Source organism: Arvicola amphibius, chromosome 4 (assembly GCF_903992535.2).
Source record: "Arvicola amphibius chromosome 4, mArvAmp1.2, whole genome shotgun sequence".
NCBI lineage: Eukaryota > Metazoa > Chordata > Mammalia > Rodentia > Cricetidae > Arvicola > Arvicola amphibius.
The window spans coordinates 140,869,632-140,884,925 of record NC_052050.1 but is presented as its reverse complement, the minus strand read 5'-3'; the positions used below and the strand labels follow the sequence as shown (position 1 = coordinate 140,884,925).

Below are 15,294 nucleotides of genomic sequence, written 5' to 3'. Positions count from 1 at the left end.
AAATTATTTGCACAACCTTTACCGTTTGAACATTTCTAATCCTCAAATCCCAAACTTGAAATGTTCTAAAAGTGTTGAATGTCAGTCAGTTTGCTGCTCCAAAAGTTGCAGACTTCGGAGCATTTCGGATTTCATATCTTCAGGTCTCACTTGAGGGATGCTCAGCTTGTCAGATTCTTGGGTGAGGGATGCTCAACTTATATGAAGACTTCAAATAACAATGAGGTTAATATTGTGGGGCGAAGACCACAAGGACCACTCAACAAAATAGAATTACTAATTTGGTAGTACTTATTAATATGGTTGGCAGTTGCCTGGAGAGAAACAGTTCTCACAGAGAAGTCCTGACTACTTTCTGCAGGGAGCTTTAAAAGGTGAAAACCATATCCTGGATGTCAGTTGCAAGCAAGCTGTTTAACAGAAGTCAGAAGCAGCAGTTGGCGCAGTGTGTGTGTGTGGGGGGCTTCTTGACCTTGACCTTGGAATTACCAAGATTGGGAAATTTTTAAGGGACTTTCGTACAGGAAGGGGTTTAAGCAGGGGGTCCGATCTGAATCAGACCCCAGATGCCTGCAGCAGAGACAGGACCTCACTACGCATGGAAATTTCTAGCTCTTTGATCTTGTACTACTCAGACTCGAGAATTGTTAGAAACACCTAGTTTATAGTGTTCTATAGCAGAAAATTTAGTGACTACCCTAAGATACAATGTAGGATAGTAAACAAGTGTTATGTATGAGAAAAATGGCGGAACTAATTTGTGAAAATTAAATTGAATAAAAATGTATACAAAGTTGATAAAACGATTTCTCCATATTCTAGCAATAGACAGAAAAATAAGTTGTTTAAAATACTATTACAGTACCATAACATATGAACTAATTAGAGTTGTCTGGCCAGTTAGAAGTAACTCACTCCAGAAGTGAAAAATACCATTCAGAGACACCCAGGAAGAGCTAAATCAATGGACAGATAAATCATGCCCAAGGATTTTCTTAATATTGTTGTCGGTTCTAAAATTGATACAGATTTAACATAATATCAATAGAAAGTCTATCAAGTAATTTTATAGCAACTGACAAATGAACACAAAAACTTTACGGAAAAGTAGATGACCTAAACAAACATGAAATTTGCAGGTAAATGGATAGAGCCAGACATAAATATTCTTAGTGAGATAACCTAGACCAAGAAGACAAACACAGCAGTTTTTCTCACAATTGTGGATACTAGCATTGAATCTTTAGATGTTTTTGGAATATCCATAGAGGCCAAGAAACTAGTAAGAGGCTTGAGGGGTTGGGTTCAAGGGAAGGAATATAAAATGAAGGTAACCTGAAGGGGGATGGGAAATAATGGAGCAAGGAGGATTAAGTGGGCTTGTAGGGCAAATGAAGGATTATGGGGAGGGATAACTAACACTTCAGACATTTGAAAAGGTCATAGAAACCTAATACTATAGAAACATATATATATATAGACATACATATGTATTTTTAAATGGAGTTACCATTTAATATGAAGACAATGCCCTACCTAGAACCCATAGGCAATCAAAAGCTAAATGTAAGAATGAGTTACCTCTCTTTTTGACTTGTTTGGTCCATGGACTCCCCCTCAAAATGTTATAGGATATTGCCATTACTGTTACACTACCCTCCAGAACTTAGGTAAGACTCTGGCTGAAGACAAACTATACTCCAGCCATAGAACATAGAGAAACCAGGCTGGTACTGACCTGGAAGCTTTATGTGTATTGGAACATGCTGGATATACTACCCGAGGAGAAAAGTAACCATCAGTCTTGGCTAACCGTGAATTATGTGAACTTAAAAAATGACTGGCCTGCCGGGAGGTGGTGGCGCATGCCTTTAATCCCAGCACTCGGGAGGCAGAGGCAGGCGGATCTCTGAGTTCGAGGCCAGCCTGGTCTACAAGAGCTAGTTCCAGGACAGGCTCTAGAAACTACAGGGAAACCCTGTCTCGAAAAACCAAAAAAAAAAAAAAAAAAAAAAAAAAAAAAAACAAAAAAAAAAAAAAAAAAAAGACTGGCCTGGCAAGATATGCCCACTGACACAACAATGTCACAAATATTCTGGGAGTGGTCAACCACTTTCTGATTGGTTTTAAGGCCTTCTTCATAAGATTGTACTTATACCTGGCATTATTATAAGGGCCAGGAACCTGCGCTATGGCTGGATAGACCCCAGTCCCTAGGGGAGCGCCTACTACTGTTACGTTATTAAACCAAGTCCTAATGACTCATCATTGTGCCCATACATTACTGTATCTCTCAACCTTAGTAGAGACACTTCTTTTTGTAGTTTATGGTGATTAACACAGAGATTCCCCAGCTACTCAAGGAGTAGAGAATAAGAGCTTAGACTCAGCCCTAAATGGGATGTGTCTATCACACTTCTCCTCCCAAAGCTCAGGGATCATTGCAGATGAGAAAAGAGAAAGAGTAAGAACCGGAGGCGGGGAGTTAGGGTTAGGGCTAGAGTTGAAATGGTGTTTTCTGGGCACAGCAGGGCAATCGCACATACGAACTCACAGAGATTGTGACAGCATATGCAAGATTTGTCCAAACTCAAGACAGACACATCTCAGCATGGAGGGAGCGGTGGTCAGGAAGTCTCACTCCTAGCTGAAGATATATTGATGGTTGATTCTGGGAGAGGAAGAGTCGGTTTTCTTTAAGGGCGTGACCCTTGGTAGGTAGGGCCATACTCCGGTGGATGGCCCCACACTGGAGGAAGTATAAGAGCAGCACATATTGGACTGGATGGATTATTTAAAAAATAAAAGAAGTCATGAAGTATGAAGGAGGGTAGAAAGGTACGGATGGAGCTAGAAGAAGTCGGGAGAAGACTAGAGAGTCAATATAATGAAAATACATTGAATTAAAATCTTAAAGAATTAATTGAAATGAAAGACTTTCTATACATTTTGACAAAGATTTAAAAATACACACTGGAATCTGCAGAAGAATGACATTAAACCCCTCTCTCTTACCGTGCACAAAAATCAGCTTAAAGTGGATCAAGGACCTTAATTTAAAAAAAAAAAAAAACTCCTAGAGGAAAAGACTTCTAGGTATAGGAATAGGCAAGAACTTTCTAAATATACCCCCTTGGACACAGCAAATACCTTCAAGAAATGACAAATGGAAGTTCATGAAATTAAAAAGCTTTTGCATAGCCTAAGAAACTATCAGCAGAAGCAACACAGCCTACAAAATGGGAGGAAATTGTTGTCAGCTATGCTTCAGGCAGGGGTGATGATATATCTGGACTATATAAAGAATGGCAAATATTAACATCAAAAACCAAAATAATAAATGGGCCAATGATCTAAACAGACAAGCCCTAAAAGATGAAACACAAATGGCCGTTGAAACGTATGAAAACATGCTCAACCCCATTAGTCATCAGAGAAAGAGAAATGACAACCCTGAAATCCCAACTCCATTCGGAATGGCAGTCATTGTGAAAACACCAAATGATGATGAGGTTATGGTCATGACGGAACCCTGGTAGGCATGGAAACTAGTCCAGTCACCATGGAAATCAGTGTGGAGGCGCCTAAGGAAGATGAGAATCTATCTGTCATACCACACAGTTATACCACTTCCGGGTATTTGCATAAGATGCTGCAGATCAATGCCGCTCAGAAACTTGCACCCTGATGCTTATTGCAGCACCGTTCACAAGGAGCTGTTACGGAACCAACCACGTTGTCCAGCAGCGGAGGAATGGAGAAAGTAAACATGGATCGTAGACATAGAGATTTGTTCGGCTCTGACGACATTAAGTCATTAGCAAGGAAACGGATGAACTCGAGTGAATCATGTTAACTGAATTAATCCAGTCTCAGATAAATGTCTCTCATATGTGGTTCCTTGATTAATTAGATCCATAAATCCCCATGTAAACAAATAACTTAAAACAAAACTATCTAAGGAAACAAAGGGAATTAATGGAAGTGGGAGGACTTAGAGGGGAGGAGGAGAGTGATATGGGGGAATTATATTTACATAAATATCATATATATTTACATAAAAATGCCTAAACATAACAGAGAAACAGGTACGATAAATATATATGATAATAAAGTTTTAAGAAATATATAATGTAGGGTTGAGGTCTCAGAGGCCTGTTCCTGTCCAGTTGGCATGTCCATCAGTGTCATCCTTGGTCAGTTCACCTTTGGGTGATCATCTTGGTGAGACTTTATGAGGTAGCTTCTGATATTAGTAGGGAACACATCTCAAAGCAAACTCCTTGATCATCGGACTCTGACAATCTTTCCACCCCCTCTTCTGCAGTGTTCCCTGAGCCTTAGGTGAGGGAGTATTTTGTGTGTGTGTGTGTGTGTGTGTTTGTGTATCCGTTGGCACTGGACTCCCTAATCCTGTATCAACCCCACACAAATAACTATAGTCAACCAAGGAATGCTGGGAGCAGGAGAATTCCCCAGGGAAGAACACACCAATTCATTGTCCAGTGCCAAATAATCATCCCCGAAGACCTACAGACAAGTAACATTGCATAAACTGAACAGGTTATATTTAAGAACATGGATGTATATACATAAACATATGCGGTGACGATTGTGAAAAAGGAGACCATGAATGGGAAGGAGGGTGGGGGGGGGGACTCTAGGAAGGTTTGGAGGGAGGAAAGAGAAGGGAGAGCTGTAAATACAATTGCAGAAAGTCATGTATTTACTGTTATTTAAATGTAACATTATGGGTCCTATGTACAATTACACACACCCACCCACCCACCCACCCACACACACACACACACACACACACACTTATATAGTCAGTCCTCTTGCTAGTGCTTTCCATGTTGATATCTTAGGGGGAATGTCCTCTGCCACCGGGATCATAATCACATAGTAAAAACCGATCCTAGCTTTCCCAGCTCCCAGAGCTTTTGGACCACCTTGCTTGGTGTTCCGCCAAGGAAGCCCTGACGTCTCTATTTACAGCAGGTTGTCAGCGCGGCCAAGTTCACTCAACATGCCACTAGGAACAGCTTCAGTTATTCTTGTGACAGCATTGAGTTTCATGAGTGTGTCCCTCCAGGTCTTGTGAAAGCTGGTCTGTGTACCTTCCACCTCAGCCCACACACCTTAAGATGGGCTCCACATGGCTTCCCTAGCTCTTGCCAGCACGGCCTGGTCAGCTCTGCTAGAGGATTCTTGTGGTTCATTCAGGCTGTCTCTTCTCAGAGCTGGTGACAGCTGGGCACTACCCTTGTTAACACGCGAGACCCTTGATCACAGCTGTGGAGCATGCAGTCATCAGGGAGAACACGCTCTGTGGGACCCACTTCACCAGTCTTCACAGGAAGCCAGACTGGAAGCTGAGTCTTAAGTGGTTTTATTAGGGAGTACAACACCAGAGAGGAGGAGGGGGAAGAGGGGAAGGAAGCTGTGAAGGAAGGGGACCAGACAGGATGTGACAGGGCTGAGGTCTTTTCTGTGAGCTTCATTGGCTAATTTTTGTACTTATCCACTGTGGCACGTATCCTGCGTCTCGGGACCATTTCTTCAGGGTAGGAAGGGGACAGAACCTGTCTTCTGTTGACTAAAAAGAGGGCACCCCAGAGGGCCCTCTTTTGTGTTGGGCTGGGATATGGCTTCGAGGACTTTCGTGACTTCGGTCTTTAACTTTGAAGATAGAAAGGGAGAGTCCCACAGAGGGAAGTGGAGTATGTGTTTGGTCACAGCCCTCCCTACTCAGCTGCAACAAGAGAACGATCTGAGCTCTTCAGGCCCCTGAGATGTGTGGCAGTCAAATCACCGTGGCAGATCCCCAATGCAGACAGCGTAGGGCACAGGGTTCCTTTAGCTCTTGGTTTTAGAAATGTCAGTTCTCCGTCCTTGAGCTTGTTCTTGGAGTGCTGATGGGAGAACACCAGGGCGGCAAGAATGTGGCCAGTTAAGTTACCTCAGGGCAGAATGGAAGTGGAAGATAGGGGCGGGGTGGAAGGAGAGGGAGAGGGACGCCTTGAGGGGCCCTAGTGAACTCCTTCACCCAGTTATTTCCTGTATCCTGAAGTCCCAGAGCCGCCTAGAACGGCGCCATCAACATGAGCCTTTTGGGGAGATATCATGTCTAAGTTATCGTAAACTATCTGCTGGAATTCAGTGCCCCTACCCTCATCTAGCCTACTCTCCCTTAACCTTTGGGATCTAAAGTCTCGTTGGTAGGCAGTGAGATGACTCAATAATTAAGGGTGCTTGGTGCCAAGGCCGACAACCCGAGTTGGATCCCCAGAAACCACGTGATGGAAGGAGAGATCTGACTCGCAGGGTTGTTCTCTCGCGTCAGCGCGTCAGCGTGCACATCTCTCCCTCCCATCAACAAGGAAAAGAAAGAAAGTCCGCTGTGACTCGTTATTAACAAAATAAGTCCACTCTTTAGGCTCTCGGAGCGGAGCTGTTTTCTCTGGGAATGGCGCGCGTCGCAGTTTCTGCGTGCAGAGGAATGATATGAGCGAGTCTTTTACTCAGACCACAAGGGGCTGTAGCTTTGCTGCTAGCCTCAGCTTTACAGCTATGCCCAGGGATCCCATCTCTCACCACGTTCCAGAATGTCTCCTTGTACTTGCGGCGTGTTGGAATTGGGCTTTCTCTGCTCAGCGAAATCATTTGCCACCCATCTATTAATAACTTCACGATTTCCAAAATTTGGCTATTCTTTTCTTCATCGTTTTTGTTTTTCTTTATGAATCCATACCATAACACAAAATACTATTATTTTCATCTTGTGGGAATTCAGGAGAGAATGGAATTAAACTATGTGTCTAGTCAATACTGTTTTATTTGGACATCTCTTTTATTTACAGAAAAATAATGCTGTAAAAATATTATTAGGCAGCTCCCCCATCTTGGACTGACTGACTTACACAATAGCTGTCAATAAAAGACATTGCCTTTGTCATGTGCTTGCAGTTTGAACAGACAGCATTGGATACTTATGGAAATAAACCTTGACAGGCTCTGTGAAGGAAAAATTCTCTGATGGGGAACATGAATATTTACAGTACAGATTCTATTAGAATCTTCCAAAGGGCCATCCTCAGTATTGGAAGAAACTTTCTAGTACAATTGCCACAGTTCTGAGGATACACACTGTTAACAGTGACTCCATTAAACTACTCAGAGAGTGCACACTCCAGTAACAAAAGATAGAATTAAATAGAGTCGGAGTCACATTTCAGCATTTCCTGGCAAGATACACACAGCTATTGGTACTAAATGAGCACCCTCATCATAACCATAAATCATCAGCTGGGCACTTGCCAGGAGAGAATGAATTGCTTTATTCCTTTTTTTTGTTTTTGGGGAGAGAGAAAGGGAGGGAGAGAGCAGGTGTGCATGTGTGTGTATGTGTGCATACATATACATGTGTGAGTATGGCTATGTGTGCCACAGACTAGGTGTGAGGTCAGATGACAGCCTCGGGTTGGTTCTCATCTTCCACCATATCTGAAACAGGGCCGTTGCTGTGTGGTACCATTGTGTAGACCAGGCTAACTCGATTGTGTGCCCCTGTCTTGGCACCCCATCTCACCTCAGCAGCAATGTGTTTGGAGTTGTACATTATCACAAAGCTAGCTTTCCAGGGCTTCTGGGGATTCCAACTCAGGTCTCAGAGGCACGTGCTTTCGCTCACTGAGCCCTCTCCCCAACATTTATTTAGCCCTTAGTATTTCTATGAACAAACTTTTATCTACCATCTACTGAATGCACAGACTAGTACTTCCTGTATCAGACACTCGCTGTTAAAAGTTATCCAACGAACATATCCTGGACCAAAATGCTTCTTAAATGCTAAACAATATTTTATGTAGTTTGGATAATGTTGGAGGGATCAGAATGCTAAATACTATATGAAGATGGGGGATACTTCTGGCTTGACTGGGCTAGAGAGTTTAAAACATTTCCTATTTCCACTTCCACAAAACAAAGCAGCCTGACTTCAGGCTAATAGGATTTGCTGTAACAAGAGTTGCCTGGAAATGTCTCTGTTCTTTCTGTTATAGATAGATGTGAGGAGAGAGCTCTGAGACTGTTGGTAGCCTCATAGTTCCCACAGAAAAACCACGAATGTCCTTGTTTTGCTTTTTCTTCTCTCCCCCTCTTGACGTGGTGGTTTTAAAATCAGAGGTGGATGGGCTGGTGAGATGGCTCAGCGGGTAAATGTGCTGGGTCCCTCAAGCCTGGTGACCTGAGTTAGAGTCCTTAGTGCCTGTGTGGGGGAAGGAGTGGCCTGACTTCCACAAGCTGTCTTCTGGCACCCACGTGTACAATATGGCGTCCCCTACCACCCCTAAGCAAATACATGTTAAAAAATTAAATCATAGAACATCCTAGTGGCTACTGAACCTTACATTTCCATTTGACTCATTTCCTGTTTCTCAATAAAATCACCATAGTGATCGCCTACTTTCCCTAGTATCCACTGTGTGCTTTTAACATGTTACTGACCATCATTTTAAATGCCCCCCCCCCCCAAGGGTGTCAGTGTCTGAGTCATCTCCAGGTTTGTTTGCATTCATTTCTTTTTCTCTTGATAATGCTTACTTAGCTACTGTCTTACTTTTCATGTGCCCCATGGTCCTTGACTAATGGTTGGTGCTGCAAGCAACAGGACAGACATGGAGGTCGTCTAACATTTGCATTTGAACGTGGACATGTCAGACATGTCACCGTCTGGCTTTCGTCAGTCTAGTTAAGAGTGGAGCTGGATTTTGCTTTTGTGTTTGTTCCGCCGCCCCAGATCACCCTCTGGCTTTTGTATGTATTAGTCAAGTACTCCACCACTGAGCAGCGCTCCTAGACCATTGTTGCTTGCTTTTAATTTGCCACAGGCTTCAATGTTTTTCCTCTTGCCATATAGTAGACTGCTGCTGTGGATTATGAAGTGGTAGGCTCATGGTGGGGCATGCTCATGGTGGGGCATGCTCATGGTGGGGCATGCTCATGGTGGGACATGCTCATGGTGGGGCATGCTCATGGTGGGGCATGCTCATGGTGGGGCATGCTGACTTTTGTTTTTGGAAGCCTTAAACTCAGGCCAGCTCTGATTTCCTCCATCAAGGGGTAAGGCTGTGTAGATTTTCATGATTCTCCTTCCCATGACATATTATACTTTATATTTCTGGTCGGTTTGGATGGGAGAATTCCATGTCCCTCGCCAATGGCAGGTGACTTCTAGTATCACCGTGGCCTGCTGGTCACAAAATCATTTCTAGACTTTCTACAACCATTAGAAAGATGATATTTTTGGTTTTGTTTTCCCCACTGAAGAAGATCTAGGGGTAGAAGGAGTTTCTTAGAATCGCTTAGTGACACTAGATGGTTTTCCTTATGAGAAAAGAACCTGGAATTCTTGAATGTCCACCGTTCTTACGTTGCACCAAAGAGGGGGACCCTCTGTGTTTTCTGCTCTGTGTTTTCATTCCTCCTTGGTGTTCCATGGAAGCTCACAGAGAAGAACAGTGAGCGCATTTGAGCTTTATTTGCATGGGGCCTCCCAGCTGTCCCACACTGTATGGTAGACCATTCTTGACCGTTAGGAATCTGGGGAAATGTTGGCTGATTCCTCGTTACCTGTGTGGTAGCCATCCCTTTCCAGTCTAGTGCCCAACGCTACAGTTCACACTCCCTTTCCTGGGGAGGGATTCTCACTCTTAGCAGTTCAGCTCCTCACAGACTGGAAGAGTTCAGAATCGTAGGACTCGGAATCTCTTGGCCTAGGAGGCGTATTCTCTTTGGAAGCACAGTCTTTGAAGACCCATTATTTTAGAAACAGCTGGTTTGCCTACTCAAGTCCTCAGCTGGAAGGAGGTGCGGAAACTTAGTTATTTCTAAAAATGCCATCGCCGTTTCATCAAACACACGGCAGATCATGTTGTGAAAGTTTCCTGGTAGACCCTTAGGCAGCCACAGTGCATTGCTTATGCCTCTTCTCTCTGTAGTGTTACCTGCAGATGGAACCTGACACTACAGCATTCAGTAGACCCTTCTCTTGAGTGGCAGAAGAAAGCTTTTATTGCTGATGGCCTCATAGAAACATCCGTGGAGGATCATGGTGGAGGAGGACTCCCAGACGGGGCCAATACAGTTACTAGCTGCCTGATGGTTCAGACTGTCTTTGTCTCCAGCGCATTCCCAGTACCACTGATTCCATGACTTTCTAAAGACAGCTTAGTTTATCCTCCATCAGTCGGGACAGGTGTGTGGTGTTTTGTATGCATCCCAAGTTGCCCCTTGGTGGTCAGTTCTTAACTACCTGCCTCTGGTTCTTCCACAGCTGAGAATGTGAACCACTGTTTCTGATTTTCACCTTGGTATCCTTTTGTGGAATCTCTTTATCTCCTGCCCAGGGGTACTCCAACACAATGCGTGGTCAAAGCAACCCCATGTTGGAGTCTAAGTCTGAGCATTTCTTCACAGCTTGCAGTTTGGGTCTCTGTGCTCGGAAGTGCCTCAGTAAAGAACTCTTGGTGCAGTGTTGTGGGGGTGGGGCAAGAGTTAGGGATTTGGGAGAGGTGGCTGCTTGTCAAAATGGCAACTTACAGCGTTCAGTTGCTAACATTTCAGAAAACAGTCTTTAAACTGCGTGTTACGGCTTAGTTAAAAAAAGAAATCTGAAGGGAAACGTGGGTTCTCGAACTGGCCACAAAACTAAAAGGTAAACCGAAAGCAGTGGGCGCTGTGCTCGCCCTTCTCGCCGCATGGCTGGCACAAACTAACAGGTGAACCCAGCTAGTAAATTCAGCTAGCTGCCTCCTTTCTCACACGCGCACCTTGAATCTTAGGGTCTACAGATAGCATTTAACTGACACAAAGTTTAAAACTGCCAGAAACACAGTGATGACTCTTTTCTTCCTCCCCTGGTCCGAGAGGGAGGTGCAGTTTTCTTGTCTACTCTAATAAAAGCTAAGTCAGAGACACAATGTGACTGACCGGCCCCCGTCCCTTTTGTCTGCTTTTGCCCCTTATTCTCTAGCTCCAATCTCCCTCCCTGTACTCTGGTTTTGTTAAAAAGCCCCCCACTTTCCCTTCTGGTCTCTAGTTCTTTGTCTAAGCAGATGTGCTGGGAACTGGAGACATGTGGTGCGCCAGTAACAGTGCCAAAACTAATAGAAACGGAACTTAAGATAAGGAGGGTTGGGAGGGCTTGCCTTCCCAAGTAAACTAATTCAGACTTCCCTTGACGGTCATGGCAGATGTTAAAAACAAGCTGTTCACCCTTGTCCTCTCTCTCCCTCAAAGTAAGCATCCCAGTGTCTTCGCCTATGTTTCCTACGGGCAGTTTAAAAAAAAAAAAAGAAAGAATATTGACCTAACCATGGGTAGCGTCAAAATTGCTATTCTATTTCTAAGTTTGGTCTACTGCTCTGCTTTCTAAATTTGAGATACATTAGGATTATAATAGTTATAAACCTGATACATCACTGTTATTTTTATGCTGAATAACCTATTTTTAGAAAAAGATGATTCTGCCTATAGGTGAAAGCATCAAATAATCCCACACATTTAAGACAAAGCCACCCTTCACAATCGTGCTACGGGCACTGTCGCTTCCCGCACTGCTTGTGGCGATGTGGCGTGTCAGCCCGCGGTAGCTTCCATAGCCTCGTAGGAATTCTGTCCTTTTTCGTGTTGACACTGTTTGCTCCCTCATTTTGCTTGATCACAGCCTCCAGTAGCTTCCTGACAGCTGTGTGGGACATCTTCATTATCCTCTAATGTGTATGACACAGCTTAGCTGAATATGAACTATGGAAACATTAGTTTTCCTGGGAATTTTAAGGTATTTTGCCATTGCCTTTAAAAATGTTTTTCTTGAATGAATTTTATTCACAGAAGAGTTTCAATGAAAAGCTGCTGTCTGTAAACCCTTTACCTAGCCTTTCCTAATGCTAACATTTTATTTTATTTTATTTTATTTTATTTTTTTTTTGGTTTTTCGAGACAGGGTTTCTCTGTGGCTTTGGAGCCTGTCCTGGAACTAGCTCTTGTAGACCAGGCTGGTCTCGAACTCACAGAGATCCGCCTGCCTCTGCCTCCCAAGTGCTGGGATTAAAGGCGTGCGCCACCATCGCCCGGCCAATGCTAACATTTTATATACCCACTGTACATGTATCAACATTAAGAAATTACTATTGGTACATCTCTACTAACTGAATTACAGATTCCAGGCATATTTCACTGTAGAGAAACTTGTTTTTTTTTTTTTTTTTTTTTTTTTTTTTTTTTTTTTTTTTTTTTTTTTTTTTTTAACTCTCCAGCTATTTGGAATTGATAGTTGGAGAAAGAGAGAAAATCACCTTTCTCTAACAGAGTTGCATGTCAGGCACACTCCAGGGCAGGTTGCATACCCAGGAGTCATTGACTAACACAAATCAGGCAATTTAGTTTTTTGCTCAACATAATATTTTTATTGATTATTTAGGAATTTCATATAATTCACCCCAATCACACTCACTTCTCGCCCCCCCCCCCCGTCACCCTCGCGCCTTTGTGTCCCTCTCCCCCCAAAAACATAAAAAGGAAAAAAATACATCAAACCAATTTATGTTGTCTATACACTCATTGGAACGTGGTCAAGCTCCCAGTGGCCAGTCCCTTAAAGATAACTGAGTCCTTTCAGTTCCATTTAGGTTTTCTGTTTGTTGGTTGGTTTGTTTGTTTTGGCAGGCAATCCAGGAGGGGTTGGGGGATCCTGGGGTTGTGTATTACAGAACAGGCAAGGAGGCTATGTGCCTATTTGTGATTTTTTTTTTTTTAAGAGCCAGAAAGAACATGAAGTTTCATGTCCGTGTTGGGGGGGAGATGTTTGGAAGGGAAAAGCATATAATTACTTGGTCCCCAGTTGGTGGAATTATTTGGGAAGAATTAGGAGGCGTGATATTGGAGGAGGTGTGTCACTGGGGGTAGGCTTTGAGGTAGCAAAAGAATCACACCATTCCCAGTGTGTCCTTTCTGCCTCCTACTTGTAGGTGAGGATGTGAACGCTCAGCTATTCCTCTTGCTGCGTCTTTGCTCCACTATCAAAGACTCTAACCCTCTGGAACTATAAACCCAATTAAACACATCTTTCTCTATAAGTAGCCTTTATCATGGGATTTTGTTAAAGCAATAGAAAAGTAACATTAAATCAAAATATCAAGAGCTATATTAATCACATTAAAAAGCTTTCCTGTGCAGAGGAGGATATGGGCATTGACCTACAGGAGAAAAGTAATTAAATGAGTCAACAAGCAGGAGAGGGAAGAGGACTCTGGGAAGAACTGGGATCCATCTTAGGTGTGCTGATACATTGTTTTGGGACTGTACTTAGAATGCCACTTCCGGTCTCTATAAAATATGGTGTTTGTATTTGTTTCATTTGATTGCCAGGAGAATTAAGTGAGACTATCTCAGCTAGGATCTGGTGGTGTTCAATGCATAGACTAGTCTCAATAAATGCCGTACTTTCCCCATGGACACTTCAACCATATAACTGCCGAGACTGGAGGGAAAGTATTTGCTCTGTGGAAAGTTTGCTGTGTCCCCCTATTGGTGGCAGGAATGTGGGGACTGCATTTCCTTACTGTATGTTTTAAATTCCTTTCCTCCTTCTCTCAATGCAGGGCTTGCCACCCAAACAATGGAGGGCAGACGTTAGCCACCTGAGTTGCCCAGAGCCTGCCCTGTTCACCTTCGCATCTCCAGCCGTGCCGGCCCTGCGTGGGAGATCGTTGAGAGAGCTGTGGCTCCCCAGCTTCCAGCAGTCTAAGAGAGAAGCCCAGGCCCTACGGTGGCTGGTGGATAGAAATCAAAACTTTTCATCTGAAGAGTTTTGGGCCCTGGTCTTCAAGGACTAGTTTTACATGGTACTAGAATGACAGAATTAGACTAATTTTCTTGGATGCCTTAATATTTGGAGATAATAGCTATTCCATTGAGTATCTTTTAGAACAAGAATTAATTGTAGCCATTTTCACAAAGAGCCCTGTCAGATAATAGCTGTGAATTACTTTTAGAGGTTGCCTCTATATTTTTATACTAAAAAAATATTAGATTTTTTTTGAGTGGACATTGGTTGTCTTCAGTCTCTACGTTTGGACCCATGTGCTCGCCGTCTTCTGTGGAGACTGACCCAAGGTCAAGTGCTCTCCTGGCTGCAGATCTAGCTGTGGAAGTTTGATACTCACCTCCCTGTCAGCAGCTCGTTGGTGTTTGGCAAGCCTGGTTTCTTGGTGCAGAGAATGAATGAAGCGCATTAGAACTTGGCAATGAGAGGTTCCATCTGCTCTCAGGGATGGGAGTAAGAAAAGCTGTGTCAGGCATCTCTGTCCTCCCAGTCTAAAGGACACATCTTCCTTCGTCTTACACCCCCAAGCCACCTCACGAGCGAAGGGGCTCTAGTTGGCCCAAGCATGGCACTCATGGCTCAGGCAGGCCTTTCCCTTCCCCCGTTCCCTCCGTCTTGCTAAACTGTTAGGTTATGTTTGTAAAGCTAGCCGCCAAGGGCTGGTCCCTTATTTGGCCACTTCATGCCCCTGAGGATGACCACCAAGGCTCAGTTATCGAAGTTTTAAAGTCCAACAATCAAAAGCCTCCTTTTCGCTGCCCTAATTAACATGCTCAATCAGAGTTAAACATCTCGTTCTAACATAGTTGTCCCCCCTTTTTCTTTACCATTTACCTGTGGGTCTCCTCTCTATCGAGAGGCAGTCTGTCCCACTGTGGCAAATGTCCCTTCCCTCTCTTTTTTTTTTTTTCTGGTTTTTCGAGACAGGGTTTCTCTGTGGCTTTGGAGCCTGTCCTGGAACTAACTCTTGTAGACCAGACTGGTCTCGAACTCACAGAGATCCGCCTGCCTCTGCCTCCCGAGTGCTGGGATTAAAGGTGTGCGCCACCATCGCCCGGCTCACTAATTGTTTCTTATACCATAGAGCGGGAGAGGAAGAGATGTCCGGTTCACGGCAAACAGCCATTTGTTTTGGTCCAGGTGATGGAAGTGAATGCCCTGGACCCTCCTTCGGGGTGAATCTGATTGTCATTAGCACGTGTTGCCATCCTATCATCGTAGGCAGGCCGTCTGCTGTTGAGCATTGCTGGTGTCTACTGCGGCCAGAGAACGTTCAGCCATATTGTCTGGTTACCTACTGGTGCTCTCCTAAAACAAGGAGAAGCAACACAGGGTAGGACAGACCTGAACTTGAAAAAAAGCCTCAGTGATGTTATGTAGTTTTCAAAGCCATTATAGTACAGTTC

At 43.8% G+C, this 15,294-nt stretch overlaps 1 protein-coding gene across 1 annotated transcript in view; it reads left to right on the top strand.

The window, feature by feature from the left end:
- The window catches only part of Fut10 (fucosyltransferase 10), a 70,801-nt gene extending 56,023 nt beyond the window's left edge, over window positions 1-14,778 (top strand). The window contains exon 5 of the mRNA XM_038327046.1: window positions 13,665-14,778. Within this exon, the coding sequence (XP_038182974.1) occupies window positions 13,665-13,898 (234 nt within the window). The 3' untranslated portion in view covers window positions 13,899-14,778. The remainder of the gene's footprint in view (window positions 1-13,664) is intronic.
- The last annotated feature ends 516 nt before the right edge of the window (window positions 14,779-15,294 follow it).